This window comes from Xenopus tropicalis, chromosome 6, assembly GCF_000004195.4.
Source record: "Xenopus tropicalis strain Nigerian chromosome 6, UCB_Xtro_10.0, whole genome shotgun sequence".
Lineage (NCBI taxonomy): Eukaryota > Metazoa > Chordata > Amphibia > Anura > Pipidae > Xenopus > Xenopus tropicalis.
The window spans coordinates 137,194,088-137,217,863 of NC_030682.2; the positions used below are offsets into that span (position 1 = coordinate 137,194,088).

Here is a 23,776-nt window from a genome sequence, read left to right on the forward strand (position 1 = left end):
CAGGGTTGTGTTTGTTGCACCAGGGGGGTCCTGGCATCCTGGAGAGGTGCAAGCCAGAAGGGATTAGCATTAAAGGTCACACTTAGTCATCAGGTACCGAGGGACCTTACAAAGGATGAGAAACAAACACATCACGCTGGTTCTATTTCCCACTCTTACCAAAACTGCCAAAGCCAAGGCATGGAACATGCACAGTAGGTGAACCAACCAGAGTTGAGGGCCCCAAAAAGCAAAGGTTTTGAGGGAAAATAATGGATATCTGGTGGCTTGACTTGGCACAAACATACTCTGACCCTTTGTTTGCTCTTAACTTACCTTGACTTTCAAATATAAATTACTCCTATACTTGTTGGGGTTCTGCCAAACTAGCCGCTCAGGGTATGTAATAGCCAACATGGCTATTGCCAAATTAGTCAATGTGCTTAGCTTTAGCGAACAGAAGAATACTGTAGTGAGTTGTAGCTCCTACTCCCAAGGTACTGGGGCTTATACACACACATTATTGTAGCAACATTCTTTTCCATATAGAATAAACTAGTATTTAAGATTTAGTGGGCTGTCACAGCTCTTTGAAAAAAGAGGCCCAAATAAATCTATTATATGTTACAAAGCAGTATGACTTGTAAATATGACAATAAAAGCAAGCAAGGCTGGCTTGAAACTTCTTATTAAATATAAAAGCTACTCAACAGAGGCCAAATCCCATACAGCCAATGACTGATCATAAATATACCAAATTAACCACCAAGAGCTCTTCCCATTAGAAAGCTGCTTTTAAAATAACCCATGTCCCTGCCTAAGGCAGAATGAATGGGTTTTTTGCCCGAACGTGGGTACTTAATAGGCTTATTGGCCCCGGCGGCATTGGTTATTCATGCAATGTCCGCAGTACTAAGTGACACCCGTAACGGATGTCGGCTGAACTGGCAGGGGAGAATAATAAGTGCTGTCAGTGGCAACCTTTTGCTTACCTGTAATAATAATCTCTCATCCCCAATGACTGCTGCTTGGTTCCAATCAATCACTTCGGAGAAGGGCAACTCCCATCCATTACTGAGCATCACTGGAACGCATGCAGCCTGCAGATGGAGTGATTAACAGCATTATCCCCATGAAGCACATCTACATTCATTTCCTTAATAGCAAGTGAAAAGGCCAAGCAAATGGCATTAGTATTTGGACAATGATTGTCAACAATGGAATATTTCAACAAGACAATTAAATCGTTCGACAAGGGCCAGGGGGTGGGGGTCTAGCATAGGGTACTCATACACATTAAAAAGTCTGTATCGTCATGTTATTTTGGGGTCAGACGGGTCTAGGGACACCCAGGAAACCCCGGTCTGTTTGGAGGAGATACAGTAAGAACAAGCAGGGGATGAAGGATGTGGAAGGTACTCCTTGATAGTACATAGTTTTATGAAATTATATAGCTTTTAAATTTACAGCAGAACCCCAATTTTAAATTTTTCAGGGGACCATGTCCAAACAGCGTACATTCCAGGTAAAGAGTTAAATCCAAGGACGTAATATTGGGTTTCCACTGTATTTAAAATAAGCTACAGCCACGTTTCTTCTTGCATGTTATATTCCCTTGGGTCTATCTACTATATTGTAGTCATGTGACTTTTGGCCTAAAAGAACCTGAACAAAAGTCCAAGTCCCATTTGTAATAAAAGGCACTACTAGCAGAGATGGGCAACTAAACTGGTAAAGGGGATGGAAGATTTAAACTATGAGGTGAGACTGTCGAGGCTGGGGTTGTTTTCTCTGGAAAAGAGGCGCTTGCGAGGGGACATGATTACTCTGTACAAGTACATTAGAGGGGATTATAGGCAGATAGGGGGATGTTCTTTTTTCCCATAAAAACAATCAGCGCACCAGAGGTCCCCCCTTTAGATTAGAGGAACGGAGCTTCCATTTGAAGCAGCGTAGGGGGTTCCTCACGGGGAGGGCAGTGAGGTTGGGGAATGCCCTTCCTAGTGATGTGGTAATGGCACTCAGAATATCCAAGGCTATTGTGATACTAATATCTACAGTTAGTACTAGTGGTTGTATTTATAGTTTATGTATGTGAGTGTATAGATTGGTAGGTGTGGGTTAGGTGTGCTGGGTTTACTTGGATGGGTTGAACTTGATGGACACTGGTCTTTTTTCAACCCTATGTAACTATATACTGCAGCTTCATACAGTGCTTTTGTTCTGCTGTCACAGCACACTATATGGTGGCGTGAACATTAATTTTGTTTGTTTACTATGCTAACAGAATATTAGTATTAGTGAGCGTTCTGGCATTCTCAGTAAAGGTCCCCATACACGGCCGATTCTAGCTGCCAATAACGGTCCCTTAAGGTGGCCATACACGAGCAGATCCGCTCGCTTGGCGATGTCGCCAAGCGAGCGGATCTTCCCCCGATATCCCCACCTACGGGTGGGCGATATCGGGGAGCATTTAGGTAAAAAAAACTAATAATCCGATCGTTTGGCCCTGGGGCCAAACGATCGGATTATGTGGGCGGCAATGGGGCAGTCGGATCGGGGACCGCATCAACGAGCCGATGCGGTCCCCGATCCGACCGGATTTTCTAACCTGACCCCCACCTTTTTGAATTTAATCATTAGCTTCTGTCATCCACTGTGTCTCATTTATCTATGGGTGTTTCCTATAGTTGCTTCAGCAACACAGACTTTTTGGCATCCTTTTTAGGTTGGGGGTTATTTAGGTCTGCTCCTTGTACAGCACTGTAACACTGATAAAAGGTCTCTGTTGAGACAGAAATGTTGATTCAATAAATGTTTTATTGGTTTTCACTAAAGACCTGTGAGTTAAATATAACCCAAGCCTTTTCTTCTTTAAATGGCTGCCCGCACAGCTACACAGCTGCTTATCTCTATAAACTACAGGGGCAATTAGGAAGCAAAGACACCAGTTTTGCCACTGCAGGGCAACGCTACATTTAAAACACTTGCGTTTGCGCACTTGCATTTTTTTTTTTTTGGTGTTTTTTGGTGTTACTGTTCCTTTAATTTACAGATACAGAAGGAGTCTCCTGACATTCACCTGCTCAGTTAACTGAGAAACAGAAGGGAGCAGGAGAGCATCAAGAAACACTTTCTGTATTGCTACATTAAGCTTTTGGCCTACTGCCCAATCTTTGCAAGGACAGAACAGCAAAGGGCTTCTCTGGTTAATTGTAAAAATTGAGAATATAATGAAACCTATATAAAAATAAATAAATAAGTGTAAATTGCAAAATTACTCAAAAGAGCACTCTGAGCAATTTTATATTATACTACTATATAGAAGTAAACTGAAGAAGTTGGTCGAAGATTAGTCATTTTCCCTTGCTAGGGGATCCTTGGCAAATATATTTTTAAATGATGTTGCCACGGATACCGGAGAGTGGGAAAATAAACATGTTTGCCTTTCTCTCCCAATCTCTCCTTGTTCATTCCCGCTGCCATCTCCTGCATTTTATTGTTATTCACCCACTTTCTCAATTTACTGCTACCTTAAAGGGATACGAATACCCAGAAAAAAAAAATACAAAGAAAATCAAGAATGTATGTGTCTCTTGGAATCACGCAGAAATGTCCAGTTCCCCGGGCCCCCGGTTCCCAAGCAGCCATTAACAGTAGGATGCATCTCCTGAGAGAGATTAATTGCACCGCTCAGCTCTTAAGGTAACGAAGCAGAACTCATTTCCACTTCAGCCCGGGGTGACTCGAGCGATCTCACCGACCCATCTCTCCTTCCCATCATGCAACGTCCCTTTCATACCCTTCATACCTGTAGTGCCTCCAGAAAGCGGAAGGATCCAAGCCTTCGGCCACGGGGGACCAGACAGAAAGTGGCATTGTGCAGCATTTCACGGTAATCGTACCTGAGCGAGAGAGAACAGAAAAGTCCAATTAAACCCGCTGAAATGGGCAGAAATGGTAATGAGCAAGAAGGTAACAGTCAGAGTCTCTCTCGGCAAAGAGCAATGTGCCAAAGGCCAAGTCAGCAGCGGTGGCGCCCCTAATCACTCCGCTGCCAATGGCATCAAACCAACCCAATTAAAGCCTATATTCTGCAAACAGAAATATATACATAAACGAAGATTTTTACAAACACTTTTTAATGCAGATATGTAGAACACCATTCTCCGCTAGTGGCATTGCTTTTAACCCTTTCATTGCAAATGGAAGAACCTACCAATCACAGACCATACAGTACTGGATCTATGGTGTTTTAGAGAGTACAATTGATGGCATCAAACAATAACGGATTATTGGGCCCAAACTTGATCCTGGTCCAGTAGCTCACAGCCAGAAATCAGATGTTTTCCATACAGCAGACCAGTAAATGCTACACGCTAATTGGTCGCTATGGGTTACTAGAAGTGGAGTAAGGTTAGCACCCTTTTAAACCAACTTACAAGGAAAACATTAAGAAATTTAAGTAGCCTGTTCTAAAAGTGTACAATAAGGAAATTATTCCAGAAAAATCCTTGGTGGGGGGGGGGGAAGAGCTCCGGTCCCCATTTACAGACCCCGGCCACTACACTAGTAATGCTTATGTCTTAAATCTTTACATAGGATTTAGCCACAAAGGTTATGGGTTCACAGTGTCAGACTCCAGTGACCTCATCTTAAAAGCTTCCAACCCCGCTATCATGGCCTCCCATACCCGTCGAGGCCCCCACCCCATCGCAAACCCACAGCTAAGGCCCATAACCCTCATTGTGAATTAGGCCACTCCCCCTGCCCACCTCCAGCCACACAGGCATACGCCCACAAAGAATACTCCCCTGCCCTGCATAACCCGTTTAGGGGTCCACAAGTATTTTTCCCAGCGCCCAATAGCCCAGTCTGACCCTGCTTGGTCTTTTACAACAACTAATTGCAACCATCCTATTGGGTTATTACTTTGAGTGCTGTCCAGGCTACAAAGTACAACAGTAACCTTCCAAAACTATGAGCTGAAGGCTTTCTAGGGAGCTTTGACTTCTGGAAAGGCAAGCTGTGAATTCATCAATAGCCCTGACAGCCGGCTGATTGACATTAATGAATGCCAAGTTATAAAAAGTTCATGGAAGTACATGGGAAGTTAGTGGCCAGCAAGAGACCGGCAACAATCCGACCCAACACAGAACCAACTGCAGAATGTCTAATGGGCTAATTTAATCGCTGCCTGCAGGCATCACATTTGGGCTGCTCTTCCCTCCTTCAGTTTTACTCGAGAGGAACCTATTTTTATATGCGGAAGTGTCAGAACACGTTCTGTCCATGAATGAGAAGATACAGTGAGCAAAGGATCATTTGGCTGAACAACCCATGAACAGTTCATTTGCACTGGAAGATGATCCCCATTGAGATTGTGGGGATTATAAATTTTTAATTGTGAAATTTGCGCATTAAATAAAAAAGACAAACTGTTCGAAGTCATAAGTTATGATTTGATTCGAGCCTGGTCTAGATGGCAGGGGTAAGTAAAGGTGGCCATACACAATGAGCTTTCCTGCGACCATTGGTTAAAAGAAAGATAGTTTGTCCACTCCACTAACATTAAGAGCAGAATCATCAGATAGGGGTAGAATTTTTCTACCTGCATATCTGAAGATTCAGCATTAACCTACTGCCAATGTTCAAAATTTTCCACCCTGTTATCCAAGGCTTTTTGCTGGTATTGGTCACCTCGTCAACCCACCATACACGCACCAAATAGCGCATGTGTGTATGGGCACCTTGCAACCAACGATAACATTTACTAGTGCCACCATGGGAGGAATAACGGGGCCAATGGCATGTAAGAGGCCCCTGCCTCCCAATGAAGAACCGGAAAGGGAATGATGGCGTTTGTATTACGGTAACCTGAGCAGCGCGGAACAAGCCAACAATTTGCAAGGAGCCTCTCTTTTTATTGTTCATGGCTGTGTGCGGATGTAGCCGCTCGGTGGCAGAGAAGCCGGTTATACAAGGTACTACAGATTGGCCGCAGGGAGAAAAGAAGCAATAAAAGGTTTTCATTAACAATATCTGTGCAGGAGAGCCTTCGGCCTCCCTTGATCCAAAACAAAAACACAAATGGCTCTCAGAGAGCGGCTGTAATTTTGGTCTTGATGTTCCAACCCTGTCAATCAGCGCGGGGGATTAAGCGGCTGCTTGAGATTCTTGCTTCACTATTATCTTGGGCAGCAGAAGCCGTGTACCGAGACCCTGCGGTGACTAATCAGCCGTTGCACGCATTCCAGCCCTCGGCATTCGCCCGCGTCCCTGCACTTAAGTGATGGGAAACTACCCAGTGCACCATGGGAACCATCGCTTGTACTATACTAGACTTAATCCACCATTCTCTCCTTTATTTCCCTCCCCACCCTCGGCCATCACTCATACCATCTCTTAGAAAGGAACGAGGTAGCGGAATACAAAGTGAAATTATATGTACTGTGGCTTTCTACTTTGCCAGCATAGTTATTCCCCTGTAATAAGCACAATTCAGCAGGGGCAGACCCTAGTAACTAGGGTATAGTTGCCTTTTAAGGTGCCACCCTGTGTGTATGTTTTGTGTTTAACTACTGACTACAGAATGGAAAGAAAGCCCAAACTAGAATTTTTGGCCATGGATATAAAGCAATGAGGATATTTAGTGATTCCACTGCGGCATTGTTCGTTAGCCATCCCCATGTTGTTATCCTGTGCATCCAAACACCATAGCCTTTATCAGTACAGACTAATAAGTGTCTTTATATACACAAAACACAACAAGAAAAGCAGCTTATGTTGGCTGAGGCCTCATTATCACCAACCTTATACTGCCTACGTTCTTTCCGCCTCTTCGTTTCCCTCCCTTACGGCTGAGGCCTGATTACCATAAACACAAGCTGCCCATCAGCAGCCAATAACAAGGCAGCGGAGCCTCATTAAGACATGGAACTTTGAAGTGAGCAAAAATTATTCATTATGCTTTTTTTTTCCAGTTGGGGTAAGCGCATTATAAGGAACCCTTCAGGGCCAGAAGGGGTTGTAGAGCTCCTGAACATGTGTATTAATCATGTACAGCCATGTAGAGCAGCGTTAAACTGGCGGGATGGCATTCAGGGCTGTCACATTGTCTTCTACCATCGCTAAGTATTGGGAATGGTAAAATCTAAAGCAAATATGGCTGCTTGGCCCATCCAACACATGATATGGTTACTGACAAGACTGGATATGAACCAGACCACTTTTCTCCCACCCGTAACCATACTGGACCTCAGTGTGGCCCCCTTGCCCCCTTCTCTCTAATACAAGTTCCATCAAAAGATACAACTTGCTGCCCCAGAACCTGGCCCCAGTGTGTACTGAATGGATCACACACATGAAATTAATAACTGAGAAGACTTGCTATGGACTGGGTCACTTCTATCCCACCACTAACCATACTGGCTCCCTTGTCCCCTTTTCTCTAAAGGTGGCCAGACATTGGCAGATTTAAGTAGCGGATTACATTCCTTTAGACCGATTTGGCAGCTTATCTGCCTGTGTATGGGCCGACTCGACGGGCCGACTCGACAGGCCTCCCTGATCGATATCTGGCCTAAAAATTGGGCAAGTATTAATCCAATTAATCCGGTTTGATTTTACCGTCACATCTGGGATTGTGTCCGCTCGTTCAAGTGGTCCTCAGTCTGATGGCCCCTATACCTGTTGTATAACCACCTTGGTCCATTAAAGAAAGTCTATAAATCGGTACCCAGAGTGCTATTAGGCAAGCAGTGTATGGTTGGTTTGGAGAACAGAGTCAACTGGAAGTTGCCAATAACCACAGACAGGGCTACCGACCTTACTGAACAGAAAGATGGCCATACCATGATAGATCATTAATATCTGACTGACTGGATACTAAGTAGTATTGGCCAGTGTATGGGCCACTTTTAGTACAATATAAAGGACATGTATACCCGTTGTTCATGCGTTCGCCCGAGTATCCACCTAACAAAGTTTGTGTGAGCGACAATGCATAATCCTGCCGTGTATCTCCCTCTCTGCTCAGAGGGCTAATTGATTTCACAGGTGTTTAATTATCATTCGCCGGGAGATAATACCTCGTGGTCCCATAAAAAAATGGATGTAATTTTCCAGCAAAGATCGAGCGAAACCTGGATAATTATTCCATAAATCACGCGCGCTGCCTCCCTTCTTTGAAAATTTTAATGCTCTCCTATAATTGTATTTGACGACCTTGAGATGAACTACAAAAGAACGGAAAGTAGCTGTGAGGAAAGTGCCGGAAGATTCCATCTTGTCTGCTTCATTAAAGTTGGGTTTGGGCGAAGGCGCAGCGCCTAGGCGAGAAGGTCACCCGAAGCTGGTGCGCGGCAAGCCAATGCGCTCAGCACAAAGGCACTCGCTCTGTTCTATAATTGCTCTCTCTCTATGCTTAAAATGCAAATATAATGAAAAAGGAACAGTGGGATAAAGTGAACTCCGATAAATCCTATACTGAAAGCATTAGCATTATCTCTAGACCAAGATCAAATGTGAACGTCATATATGGAACTAAAAAAAGAAAGTGATCAGGGCACTGAAACAGGTACGCACACCTGAAGGAGACCTAGGCAGCCATAATATACTTAAATAGCCAATAAAATGTGCTAAAGCTAGCCAATAAGCTGCCAACTCAGTCAGGAGGGACCAACACTTTCAGCCCATTTTAGGGCCCCCAAGAGCTACTGACTGGAGCAATGTGACCAAAAATATCTATCAGGTTTAAAAATCACGCAGTCCTATTCTCCGTAGGCCACCGTTATCCGATTTTGTGGCACTGTCATACCGATTTGGCCCACTGCTTTGGTTGCTAAGTCAGGTATAGATGCGCTCATGAGGTGAGGTTGCCAAATGAGTAGATCTTATCCAGTATGGCCAGATTTACTCGCCAAGCAAGCGAATCTTCTACCGATATGCCCACCTATGGGTGGGCGATATCAGGCTAATTCGGTTGTTTGGCCCATCGTTCATGCCCATACAGGGGCAGATAAGCTGATGAATCAGTCTTAAGGACCAATATTGGCAGCTAATTCAGCCTGTGTAAGCCCACCTTAATTCTGAAGGCATTCTTCCAGTTGAGCTACTTTCCCTCAATTGTTTCTTGACTTTTTGCAGCTTAGGGCTCTGGCACACGGGGAGATTAGTCGCCCGTGACAAATCTCCCTGTTCGCGGGCGACTAATCTCCCCGAGTTGCCATCCCACCGGCGACAATGTAAGTCGCCGGTGGGATGGCACACGCGGCAGCTCGATTTCGGCAAATCGCCGAAAATGTCTCGCGAGGCAACTTCGGCGATTTGCCGAAATCGCCTGCGCAGCGTGCGCCATCCCATCGGCGACTTACATTGTCGCCGGTGGGATGGCAATTCGGGGAGATTAGCCGCCCGCGAAGATTTGTCGCGGGCGACTAATCTCCCCGTGTGCCAGAGCCCTTAGACATTGGCTCAGCACCCTGCTTATCTTATATCACAGATGTATAACTATACAAACACTAGGTTGCATCAGTAATCATTCTATAGTCCTGTATCTAGCAAAGCAAATAAGGACCTGACCCGCCCTCGCTGCCATTAGGGCTGTCCCCCATTTACTGCTTCATGACCCTCTAGGGTAGCCAGCTGTATGGCTAGGAAATATACCCCATTCTGGGGATACAAAGGGTCACAAAAGCAAAACCCAGACAAAAAGACTTGAGTTAGGACACCGACACTATAGCCAATAAGCTGATGAACATCTCTGACAGTACCTGCAGCCATGGGCAAAATGGACAAGGGCTTGGATTCCCTTTCAGAGTGTCGTCTTATTATTATTATTATTATTATTATTATTATTATTATTATACACAAGTACAGCCAGGAGGGCTGTAGAATAAAAATATTTCTATTTCTATACGATTCCGACAATATTTTCTTCTAAACCCTCAAGGCAAACAAAAGCAATGTAAATAAAGTATATGTATAGAATATGTAAAGACTAATATAAACAGACATCCTTCTCCCTTTGCTCTCTGGGACTTCTGGGAGATGTAGTCCATCTAGACACACAAAGCAGCAGGATACAAGCGTGAAATGACTTGAGCCAAGTTGTGTCGGTGACAGCAGAGAGAGCCAAGGGTTCTGTCGAACAAACTGGCCGACATGTGATACAGGAAACAGTAGCGCTCATAGGATCGGCACTTAAGCGCACACACAGACACCTATCAGGTTCCCCAATGCATCCCTAAGTGTGCTTACTCGCCTTACTCACCAATACATTATTTAGCAGAGTTAATCCAAGAGCAACTATTTCAATCATTCAAACATGGGGTCGGATTTATCAACTTTGGGATTGGTTTCTCTCACCGCTTCCATTGCAGGGGCAGCAATATCATATGGCACGTAGCGGAGTCCAAGGTCTGGGCGTTTAAAACTCCAGCTCGATCATATAAAGAGGTTCAGTGCATCACCTTGTTAGTCCAGTTCTTCCACCCAAGAAAAAAGTGGTTTATATTCCCTACACTGCTGGTTCTGATTCCAGAACCAATTGGAGGAGAAGTGACTTTTGCTACACCAGAGCAGATTTAAGCTCAAAAGGCCTTTGTGTGGTTTATAGACTTCCCTAGCCCGAGGAGAGGGCCCAGGGAGCTGGGAAAGTCTATGAACAACACAAAGGCCTCGAGGTTTAACCCAACGACCAGTAGATGGCAGTCAGTCACGCCAAACTTCTCCGTGGCCGACAGAGAGCTCATTAAGGTCTCTGCACCGCTGCCATCAGCATATGCTCTGTACATGATTATGGGGAAAGTCATTCCCTTCAACATTTTGTCCATTGCGCTGCCACTGTGGGCACTGCCACTGCTGGGCTCGGGCCAATTTCCCTTGCATAGGAGTCTATATAACAGCAGGCGCCGCGTTCCCTACAAAATGTGTTGATTGCTTTGGACTAGGAAAGGTGATAATTGATCGAAGGGTCAAGAGCGCTTGGTAATCAGGATGGGAAAGGGAGGGCACATCTGCCTCTCAAGACAAAACTTAATTCCATGCTTAATATCAGCCTTAATTAATACGGACAAGGCATATATTATTATCATGTCTTCACAGTATGCCCATTATTTTCTGCTAAGTTGTGTGGAACAGCTACACGATAACAGAGACATTCAAAGTCCCTCTAGTTATGGTTTGAAGGTAAGGTTAGGTACCCACGGCAGGGAAAACCTCTCTGGACTCCAAAGCTTCCCCTAACAAATGCCCCCCCCCCAGTATTAGTGACCCACCCAGCAAACTACTACACTGATAACGAAGATGTTCTTAATGCTTCTCAGCCACAGCTCAGAGCACATTGAGCATGTGCAGTGCCACTGACACTCAAGTGATGGCCTAACAGGGTCCAAGATAGGGATCATTACTGCTGTAGGGCTGCTGAACCTCTGGGCTGTAGAAAACACAACATTTCTAGCCATGTTCTCGGTCAGGTTGCAGTCAATATAAAACCTGTTTATCATAACCTGTATTACCGTGACTGCTTGCCGCGCTGCCATATGTGAATAAGCCCCAGCGCTCCCGGTTACATTTCACTACGGTGAGTCTGCAGATTCTGATACAAAACATTAAGCTCAGCGCCCGGGAAGAGAAGCACAGGGGAATTCATGTTGGTATATCGCAGGCAGGGACATTACGCACAGGGTGCCAGGCAGGCTGCATTAACATCACTCATTGCTGCCTTCTATGCCAACCTGCAATAGCGCACTCAACCACATGCCGCTTTAACCCCCTGTGAACTAAACACTCAGCAGCTATCAGTGGAACAGCAGTATATTGTTTCCAGGGCCCCTCCATCACTGCCTACATGCCTCTGCTAACTTATCTGCCAGCTGGAACGCCCCCCCCCCCCCAGATTAAACAGGGGGGAGAATCCATAGAGCAAACAGGAAGCCAAGCCCATAAGCTACTATGCCACGACAGGTGTGGCTCCCATCACAGCTGGGTCACAGAGGTAAGAGGCTTATCTCCCAGTCTCTGATCTTCCGGCTCTTTATCTCTGGCGCTACTACATCAAGCTGATACTAGCACATGATACTGGGAGTTACAGTTGCACTAGTGCATTCTTAGTGCTGCGTCTAGTAGGTACAGAACAAGGCCAAGGTCTGCTAAGGATCTAAGATAAGGATGTAAAATTAGAATTAAAGTGCAAACTAGACAGGACAATTTTATTTTCTGCTATAAGGGCTCTGGCACACGGGGAGATTAGTCGCCCGCGAGTTGCCATACCACCGGTAAGTCACCAGTGGGATGGCACACGCGGCGACGCGATTTCGGCAAATCACCGAAAATGCCTCGCAAGGCAACTAATTGCGGCGACTAATCTCCCCGTGTGCCAGAGCCCTAAGACTTTGCATGCCTCCACTGTGAGTTACTGGACTTCACTTACAGGTGCAATGGTTTAACACTTCTGTATCCCATGGCAACCAGATGTGTTTTTATATCAATTAATTCTTTGATTGGTGTATTATTATTTTCCGGGTTCCATATATACGATATATATATATATATATACACGATATATATATACATATATATATATATATATATATACAATATATATATATATATACGATATATATATAGATATATAAGAGAGAGAGAGAGAGAGAGAGAGAGAGAGAGAGAGAGAGAGAGAGAGAGAGAGAGAGAGAGAGAGAGAGAGAGAGAGAGAGAGAGAGAGAGAGAGAGAGAGAGAGAGAGAGAGAGAGAGAGAGAGAGAGAGAGAGAGAGAGAAAGAGAGAGAGAGAGAGAAAGAGAGAGAGAGAGAGAGAGAGAGAGAGCGAGAGAGATATACACACACCTATACATATATATATATATATATATATACACACCTATACATGTATACATATACACATACAGCATAGACAATATCCAGTGGAAGCATACAGGCAGCATATATATTTAGGAGGGTTACTGTGCAGAATCAAATGATATTTTAGCTGTAGGATTTCGGATCGCTAGCTTGTGCGAGTCTCAGCAGCAGTCACATAGGAAACAGAAAGCCCTGGGGCCCGAGAGATAATAATAATAATAATAAAGTGCTCCTATGGAGCCTAGAGGAGCTGTAATTCAGTTCTGACTTCCCATTGCAAGAAGGGACCTCATCTCCATAAAATAGCTGATTATGTGCATTGTACTGCTCGCTCGACCCTATACCCCCCCTACCCTGGGCTCGCTTGAGAGCAGGAATATATGCTCATCACTGGTTCCCAAGTAAATAGCCAGAAAATATGTAAGGCTAGCCCAGCAAGTCATGTGTGCAGGGTGGCTGAGCAAGTCAGCATGGCTCTGTTTATACAGAAAAACAGTTTATGGCCACTAGATGGAGCTTTTATCTTGGCCTCTAGACCGAAGGCAAGCAACATGGCAGCACTTACATGTAAAAGCAAATATCTCTCTACAGAGAATGCAATGCCCCCAGACATGAAACTGTTTAGAAAACAAGCAGTTATTGTGTTAATTATTATAACCCCCTAGTGCCCATCCTCAGCACAGCTTACTAAGCACTCTTTCTGCAGAATTACAAAGCAATAGACTTATCCCTTTAGGCTGGCAGAGTCTCTATGGTTAAAACACATGGTGGAATATGTTATATAATAGGGTACCACCAGTACTAATAAAACTGAGAAGGGATATATAATTGAGATTTTCAACCAAGGTGGGTATATAGGCAGGAAGGAAAACACAGCTAGAAGCTGGTTTTAAGGCAAAGTTTAACCACATCAAAGGAACATATCTGTAAAGGAAAGGCTTTCTAAGACAATACAGGGTATGTACATGCATCCCAGGTCTCCTCTGGTAGCGGCACGGATATGAAAGTCTCTAATAAGCCTGGGCTGCGGGGAAGAGGATCAGAGTCAGGCAGGTGTAGCAGCGAAATATGCCTCGGGTCTTACAGAACAGAGCCGCACTGACATTTCAGCAATGTCCCTGTTAGACTGCAGCCGGTAGCCGCCTAGCACTTCATATACTGATAGTCAGGGGCAGGGAGGATTTCATGAATGAGCCATGAACCAAACTGGATGGACATTTGACAGCTGAGGATGCTGGGAGCTGAGGTTCCCAACTGCTTATGAATTGGAGCTCATGGCTGCCCATGAGCAACAGGTCCGATTTGACTAATTTGGGGCAATAAGTTCCATAGTACTCCCATGTGCATACTTAGTGCTGGAGTGGGGCTCCCTTAGCTCCAGATCCCCAACCTCTCCTCACATTGCCCCCTCCTGACCCTTCCCTACTGTGATGGCTAATCTCTCAGATGCATGTACATTCCTTTGAGTTCAATCTTCCTGATTTCTTCTATTATTAAACCCAATAAAAATCTATTTAAAAGCAAACAATGTTGCAGCCACAACTTCCTGTGAGACGCAAGGCTGAAGCTGCAATTCCACATCACAATGTGGCTCCCTATAAACATGATGGTGGTTAAATGCCTTGTTTTAAATGTATGCCCAGTTCTTGATTATTTCCACTGTCTCTCCCATCCCCATTCCCTGCGACCCTTCCAACTCTGCCTCCCATTCACAGCAGGATCGGATAATATCATTTTTCTCGCCCCTAATGGAATAACTGCATTGATAAAGATCTTAATGAATGGAATTCAGTCCAAGCCTATGCTGAGCATGGATTTTGGGATTTCATTAACAGTAACAAGTTTTAATTGGCAGCTTATTCACAATACTGTGGCATTTTAAGCGCTGCGCCTGGCAATTTGATTTGTTCTTCATTAAGCCCCAAGCATTCATCCTCCTGTTTATGGAAAGCCCTTCTCCTGATCCCTGGGGAGACAGAACCTTGGCTTTTTTCCCTCTGCATGCACCAAGCATTGCATTACTGAGTGCCTGTATAGGCTGAGAACAGTGGCCAAAATAGACTGTGCCTTTTAGCTGAGAACAAGTGAAAATGCCTGCAAGATGGCAAGCAGCATGGCAGCCCCCATTCAATGATAAATGCAGGAATAAGCTGTGCCTTTAAACTCTATACTGGCAAGTCAGAAGATGAGAAGGGGCAATAAGGTTAGGAAAGGCTGGGCACATGATAAATCTGTATCCCGAGGTGCTTCATGACTGAATTACCAAGGGAAGTGGCACATCCCAAACCAGAGTTTCACTTCCCTCGAGCAAGGGCTTTGCTATCACTCCTATCTGCTCACGTGCCACTGTCGCTCTTTTGCCCCCCATACAAGGTGCTATTGACTATGGCGGCAGGACTAAAAATAAATGAAGGTGCAAAAGTCACTTATGGAATCCCGCACAACCTATCTGCCCCTTAAACAAGAGCTTTGCCACAGTCACTTTCTAATCCTGCAGTAGAGAGTCCCAGGTGTCAGATAGGATCTCTGACCACAGTGGTCAGAAAGCTGTTACAAAGGCTGCCTGAATCGCCGCCATAAAGCGTGACCAAGTTGTATATTGGGGGCTGGTAGCAATGGCAGAAATGACTTACGACCCAGCTGACTGAGGAGAGCGTGCCTCTGGTCTCTCGCCGGTGTCACAAGACATCTGCATCTGCCCTGTCCCCAGGAGATGTCTAAAATCTAATTAACCAATTCATTTGCAAATATATTCTAATTTATACAGGAGAGGATTTTCGCGGTGTTAAATTATCTGACAGGGAACCATATGTAGTGCGGGGGAACAGGACAGCAGCAGCAAATTGTCGATCCAATGGAAAAGACGCTCGCCCAGCACCCAGCCTTCGCTAATGACAAAATCTGTTTGCCGTCCAGTCACTTTTTTTTGTACTCTGAGCAAAACTGCAACAAATACTTTCCCTTTCCCTACTGGCAAAAAATAAAGCGCCACGCCCGGGCTGTACCTGCCCCATTCGCTGCAACCAATAGGAAGCACAGGTAATGGGATTTATTGCCTGGAATGCTCAGGACCTGAGGTTTTCTGGATAAGGGGTCTTTCTGCAATTTGAATCACTGTAGCATAAGCCTACTAAAACATTTTAACATTAAATAAACCCAACAGGACTGTTTTGCCACCAATATAGATTCATACAGCTTAGTTACCATAAGAAGCAGCTACTGTTTTGTTATTACTGAGAAAAAGGAAACCATTTTAAAATTACAATTATTTGCTTTAAATGCTTGAATTGGGGGAGGCCATCTACCAGAGACCCCATTTTAAGATTTCCAGATAAAAGATACCATAATGTGAGAGATAATTACACACTTAGTATATGACTACTCCAAAACAGAAATAGATCTGTGCTGGCAGAATCCAAACAGACCAAAACAAAACAGGGTGGTACCTAGAGCTATTATTCTATGTGTGTAGGGGTTGCACTTTTTTTACCTTGTAATATTGGCCTTTGGTAACCCTATATATGTGCACAGGGTAGGACTGGCACAAACAGGGTAGGACTGGCATGTAGGGGAGGATGAGGGAGCCCACTGTGGGTCTAGCTACTGATACCATTGAGCACTTTAATATCTAAGGGTGGACCCTAGATGTCAGGTTCTGGGGGGGCCCATAAGAAGGCTACCAACTACAAGACAAGAGAAAGAGGTTTCGTCTATAGCTCCACAAAGCATGGTCCGGAAACATTTTAAACAGGGGCTGGCGCCGATCCTACCGGAAATATAGGGCTTCTAATTTAGCGTGCAAGGCAAATTGCTATGTTGCTCTTAAATGCTAAATTAGTAAAGAGTAGAGAAGCCAACAGCTGCACAATACAGCTGCAACCGCTGGAGAAGGATGTGGCTGGTAATATTCAGTGTGTGTCTGGCCATTACCCTGCCGTGGCTAGCAGAAGGCATCCAGAGGCTGCTGAACTACAACCTCCCACTATCAGAACCAGAACTTTCCTTTCGGCACAGAAATGATATATATAAATGTTCACTATCCCTCTTCTACTAATGTCAGCAGCTCAAGTCGGAACCACAAAACAAATGTCGATAGTAATGGGTAACAGGCAGGTATGCGGCTATACACAGCACATGGCATTACTTCTCAGGGGCCACAAAGCATACATGCCTGCAGATTCCCGCCACAGTTACTGGTCTGTGTAACAGACACCGACATTCTCCACGACAAATCCCTGGTAAACCAGAGGGGCTTTGGCACCTGTCTCTCAGTGGCGGGAAACTTATACAAGGTTATTAATAACCCGGCTGCAAGCACATTAAATATTAAAGACAAAATACACTGAGTGTTGCCGGCATTACCAAGAGATTATTGTGCTTACTAGCCACTGAATGTATCTTCATTAAGGGAAATCCAGGGATCTATGGAATGTCAGTCGCTCAGGCTTCCGACAAAGAAAGCTGGAATTAGGCTTAGCCACGGGAAAACCTCACCGACTGGTGTATGGGACTCTTAGTGGTAAAACTGTGGCCTGGGGTTTTGTTTGCTACAGTCAGCGGGCCTAGAAAGAAGAGGGGCAAAAGGGCAGATAGCAGGATAGGAGTTAAGATGGGAATGGAACAGATCAGCGTTGCCGTCTATCATTTCCTTGCAGTGCTCATTCTGACTCCAGAGCACGGTGCTTCCCGAGCATGCTTAATTCCATTTGCTTACTTATCTGTGAAGGTTACTTTCCAATAGCAGAACTCTGCAATTTAGCCCTTTTGGATTCCCCGCACTAAGGGAATTTTACAGCGACTTGGTTTTTAGCGTTAATGTGCCCTTTGGTTGCTGAAATACTAATGAGGACGCCCACAAGCCTCCATGCTTGCCAAGCGGCCATGATGCTGCCCTGGTATGTGGCTACTGCCGTGTCCCAGATTGGTAATAAGGAGCTTTGTGCGCTCAGGTCGGGGCGGCTTTGCCCTTACACAGTGGCTTTTCTCCGCTGACTTTGTCGGAGACCTTTTCATTTTGCCTTGATCCTCCGAGCGGCTGTTTGCACTTTATTTCCAATCTGCAGCCAGGGGAGATGCTTTAAGTGTGCATTGCTAACACTGATGGATCTGATGATTGGATTTGTGCGAGAGGGAGCGCTCAGCGTGACCTACAGCACGGAAGGTATTAGATAGTTGCTCGGATGGAAACTGGGACACTGGCGCTCAGAGACATTTCCCATGTTTGCTGAGGAATTAAAAGGACAAACAAAATAAACCTGATTTCTACCCTAAGCTCTGATCGGTTTCACTTTCCTACAGATGCTTAAAGGAGACGTAAACCCAAAAATAAAAAATCGTTGCATGTAACTGCTATTGCCATTGCAAGCAGTGTCTGTGTCCCTTCTCTGCCCTAGGGATTCTGACTTTGAAACCAATGTAGTCGAAGCCAGCTCCTGTAGGCAAGTATGAATAATATATGGTGCTAGTTTTACTTTGCTCTGATAATTAATACGGTCTGTAAAAATGGCCCCTTTATTGGAGCTCCCTATGGATCCTCTCAGGTCTCAAATGCGGGGTGGCCATGTCCCTTCCAGAAGCACAGTAGGAGGGGACTAGCAAATCACAGCCCTGAAGTCACACAAGACAGACAGGCTACAGTTCCCTATCAGGTCAGCCTAGTTGCTGATTGGTTCCTATCCTACAGCTGCTGCCATACTGCTCACTATAGGGTGTGACTATGGATCTGGATGGATGTACAATTCAATATATGTCCTTACTAAAGGTTTTATTCATTACATCAAGGGGTTTTGAATCTGACTTAACTGAGCCCTGAAGTGATACTAATTCATTCATATATCAGAGAGGGGTGCTTTGTTGGCACAATGCCACAGCACATTAATAAAGGATGCCAATGGCTACAGAGTGTATTCCCTTCCATCTTGTATACAGTAGAAGAGATGGGAGCGTAAAGCCACTCGTACATTCTAAGCAGCAGCAGAACTAATTTTGGAAGCCAGGCTTTCGGATCGCCAGCTCCCCTCACTTGGGATGACGGCGTCTCGCTGTAATGAAGATGGAAGCCGAGGAGCAGACAAAAGCAGATACAATCAGCGCTAACATTGTTACTGGGAGAGCAGCAAAACAGAGCCATCAATTCCAATCTCTAAATGCACACGTCTCAGGTGAACGCTGTACGGCCCAGGTTACGGAGAGAACCTGCGCGTTGGGAATGGATTACATATGCACAAGGATGCTATCATTGCAGCTCTTTGGGAGTCACTATAGGGCCACAGTGCCAAGAACTTCTCCATAACTTGCAATGGACAGGTTTAGCACGGACATCTAGGGACCTGGTAATATAATTTAGATGGAAATTACTTTAATAAGAGTGTCTGGCTCCTAGCAAATACAAATCTGCCCTAGCCATGGCCACTTAAACCCAGATATGTCCAAAAATTTCACCCAAAACAGTAAATGCTTTCCATTTTGGGCATCCAAAATTTCAGGGGGTAGCAAGGTGAGTAACTTGCCAATGACCACGTCATGTCGCCTAGCCCATACTGAGTCACAAAAACCTTTGCCCACAGAACAAAAATTCTAACAGGATGACTAATAGGTCTGGACTGGGAGTCAAAATAGGTCCTGGCATTTCCAGTACACAGAGGCCCAAACAGCCCAATAAATAGTGACTGTCTATGGCATCTTACAGCAGCCCCTCTGGCATTTGCCTGAATCCATGGATTGCCAGTTCGGGCCTTATGACTAACTTAGATTGTGCGCTCCACTGATGCAAGGACTGATGTTGGTGCCATATAAAGGATAGTAATAACTGATATTAATGTGCTGGTCAGAATTTTTTCATCCCCAACCAAACCCATGACACAGACCCCTAAGATTTATTACCTACACCAGACTTAACTCCTCTCTAAAGACCCATACATGGGTGGTACCAGCCTATTATATCACCAAAAGGGATGAGTCCTGCTGGATATTTGCCCCTCACCCTGCCAATACTGTACATGGGACACACCTTCTCAGCCTGAACCCACCCAATACACAGGGATTTGGGTCAAACTGCTCATTACTTGCAGGTATAGGATCCATTATCTGTACTAAGTTTCACATTCTCACATGGTTAAACAAGCAATAGGTAATGTTCAATTTGCCCTATGCCCAAGCATGAGCAAATGTTGCACACACAGACAGTAGGCAGGCCCATTCCATGCTCACTTGGGACTTTGTAGTGGTTGCAACTGCAGCAGATTTCAATGAAGGAATAAACCCCCCTCTTTAAATGCAGCATTTTCTGGTCATAATTTGAATTAAAGCTTTAAGGGCAACATATAATGCTACACATTAGGTTTTCGGCCCCTTTGCTAACCCAAAGCCTTTATCAGGGAAGATCTGTGCCCCCAAAGATGCCCCAGTAGCCCCCCATCTTCTTTTCTGCTGATTCCCAGCACTTTCTTTGGGCTGCCGCCACTTACCTGAGCTTAGGGACCTACGCACAATATACTGTATATATGTCACAAAAAGTGCTGATTATTAATTCTCATTACTTAGCAGCTCAACAGCAGCCCAGAGCACACTGAGCATGTGCAGTGCCACCGACACAAATGATGGCGAGTCCTTATGGAGTTTTAAAGCCCTGGATCATTATGTCAATGGGCTGCTCTAACTCTCTGCCCACTGAGCATGTGCAGTGCCACCGACACAAATGATGGCGAGTCCTTATGGACAGTTTTAAAGCCCTGGATCATTATGTCAATGGGCTGCTCTAACTCTCTGCCCATGAAGTATATTATATATATATATATATATATATATATATATATATATATATATATATATATATATATATATATATATATATATATATATATATATATATATATATATATATAAACATAAACCATTTTAAGACTTCAGTTTTCCTTTAAACCAAGAATAGAGAAAGTCGCAGGCCTTGGCGACAGATGTACTTTACAGCAGGAATCAATACAAATATGACAGAAAACATAGCAGCTGTTTTTTTTAAGGTGTCACTGTGCAATTACATATTTGAAGTGCAAGCTCTGAGCAAAAAAGTGCTCACTATTTCCGGTTACTTAGCAACATGCTAGTATTCAGTCACACGTACAACAACATGTGAATAATCCTCCCCGCCACCTGAGGGTATGAGGTTACGCTGGATCAGCTTAACTTTTCAGTAACGTAACTGCCTGTGAATTTTTAATACCGACCTTAGTCACTGTTTAACCGGCTACTGGCGAAATAACCAGCGGGTGGAAGCTGTTGCTAAGCAACAGCCAAAGGGCTGCAACTTGGGACAACTTGATGACATCTGACAGAGGACACTTACAGTTATTAACAGAATCCAGACGAGTTCAAGTAGAATTTCCATATGAATCTCTCACCAAATTAAAGGGGCAAGTTTACCTTCAAATGCTCTTTTGGTTTGTTATACATAACATTTACGAAGATGTTTTTTAGTTAGTTATTTACACTTATTAGCCCAATAATTTGGCGTACAGAGGGGATGTTTGCAATGGTGATACATGCTGAAGAGATGGTGCGATAATAGCCTGCTAATAGGCCCTTTATTATAATCCTTTATTTTCCTGTAGGGGCTTTAACCGAAAAGAGCTCATTGGTTATACAAATTGGACAGTCCAAACCACACCCCTTGTGCCCATGACCACACCCCAAACACACAGAATGACGCATGTAAATCTGCAGTGCAACAGTGGGGCAATTTTTGGACCCTTTTTGGACCTCTTTTTTCTTAAGGAGCTCTCTATATGGCAACTATCTGGTTGCTGGGGTCCAATTTACCTTAGTAACCAGTAATATGAATAAGAGGCTGGAAGGTGAATAAGATAGGGGCAAGTAATACACAAGAAACAATAAAACTGTAGCCTCACAGAGCAATTGTTTTTGACTGCCGGGGTCAGTGACCCCCATTTGAAAGCTGGAAAGAGGCAGAAGAGAAAGAAAAATAAAATACAAAAAAAAATCTAAAAAGTCTAAAACCTAATTGAAAGGTTACTATGAAATAGATATTTCTTAACATACTACAGTTAACTCAAAGGCAAACTAATCCTTGGTTTCCATATAAATAAAAAGCTGAAGAATTTTGATTTTAAAATTCACAACAAAAAATGGATAAAGAAATGGAAAATGCAAAAAGAAAAAAATACCAAAACCGCTGGAGGATGGGATAACGATAAAGCGCTCAAATGATTAGGCAGGAATAAATGGGCGCAGAGCAAGATAATGGCACATGAGAGCTTTCCCCGGGGATTGGGAGTGGGTGCTGAGTGGGTGCTGGCGCCCCATCACTGGGCCCAATGTACGGACATTACACAATCCGCTGGCATTTCATTGCTAAAGCACATTATCAATTTGGGTCAGGGACTAAAAGCTTTTTTAAATGCAGTCAATTTGCATATAATACTCCCAAGCCCGGTCACGCTGGCAATACACATGTACAGCAATGTAGGAATTAAAGGATAAATTGGTATTTTTTTCCATAGAGCTTTAATATCCCCATTAGGCTGGTACACTGAACCCAACACCTAGTGAGGGGCTACTATACACTGGTACCACGTCGCAGCTAGCTCCAGTTCTACTGACCCATAGCCACCAAACTCATCATTACAGTTCAGCCTTTGGGAGCAAATTTGCTGCTACCAGTTATCAGAGCCAGGGGGAACTTTGTACGGGTATGGGATCCGTCATCTGGAAACTAGTTATCCAGAAAGCTCTGAATTAAGGGAATGTCATCTTCCCATACAATCAATTTTAATCAGATAATTCACATTTCAATTTTTAAAAAGGCTTTTCTTTCTCTGTAATAATAAAACAGTACCTGTACTTGATCCCAACTAAGATATAATTACCCCTTATTGGGGGCAGAACAGCCCTATTGGGTTTATTTCATGGTTAAATGATTCCCTTTTCTCTGTAATAATAAAACAGTACCTGTACTTGATCCCAACTAAGATATAATTACCCCTTATTGGGGGCAAAACAATCCTATTTGGTTTATTTAACATTTAAATGATTTTAGAAGCCTTAAGGGGTCTTTCTGCAATTCGGATCACCATACCTTATCAGGAAAAATCTGGCTAACAAGTCACATACCCGTAGCTATAATTACATTACGTCAAAAGTCATGTATTAACAGCGGCAACGTTTGCTCCATGTCTAGTAACCCATAGCAACTAATCTGTCCGCAGGTCTTCTATTTCTCTACTGTACTCAGCCTGTAAATCCCCAGTGTAGGCTTATCCCCACTGGGATGGAACGGCAGGTTGGCTTCCCAAGTCGCTATTCACAAAACCAGCAACAAACACTGGGATTAAAGCTGAACCCCAGTAAAAGTTGAAACGACATTGGCAGAGCAGATCTACCTGTGTGTGGCCGGCACTAGGGTTTAAATGAGATTACAGCGCAGGATTGTTTGCATTCCAGCAGGATTCTGGGCCAGTAAGGATCACGCAGGCGTCAAATATGAGATTAACTGCTGTGAGAGGCTGCAAAGCACAGAGATTACGGAGGATACACATTAGACTGGCGTTCATTGGAATGTATACATACAGAAAAAAAATGTATATATTAGATGTTTTAAAACCTGGTTAATGATTAAACCCAAACCACTGAACTACTTAATACAGGGATGGGATCAGTTATCTGGAAAGCTATCATCCAGAATGCTGTGAATTACAGAAAGGCCATCTTCACAGACTCCAATCTAATCAAATAATTCACATTTTTAAAAAGCATCACCTTCTTTTTCTCTAAAAATAAAATAGTACCTTGTACTAGATCCTAAAATGTAATCAATCCTTTATAGAAGTCAAATAATCCTTTTGGGTTTACTCAATGTTAAATGTTTTTTCTTTTAAACAGACTTAAAAGATATGGGGATCCAAATTACAGAGCGACACCTTA

The 23,776-nt window shown here is 44.0% G+C and overlaps 1 protein-coding gene across 1 annotated transcript in view; it reads right to left on the minus strand.

Annotated features, from left to right (window-relative positions):
* The window catches only part of ext1 (exostosin glycosyltransferase 1), a 132,900-nt gene that overhangs the window by 19,411 nt on the left and 89,713 nt on the right, over positions 1-23,776 (minus strand). Inside the window, 2 exon segments of the mRNA NM_001006729.1 lie at positions 972-1,079; positions 3,791-3,884. Of these exon segments, the coding sequence (NP_001006730.1) occupies positions 972-1,079; positions 3,791-3,884 (202 nt within the window).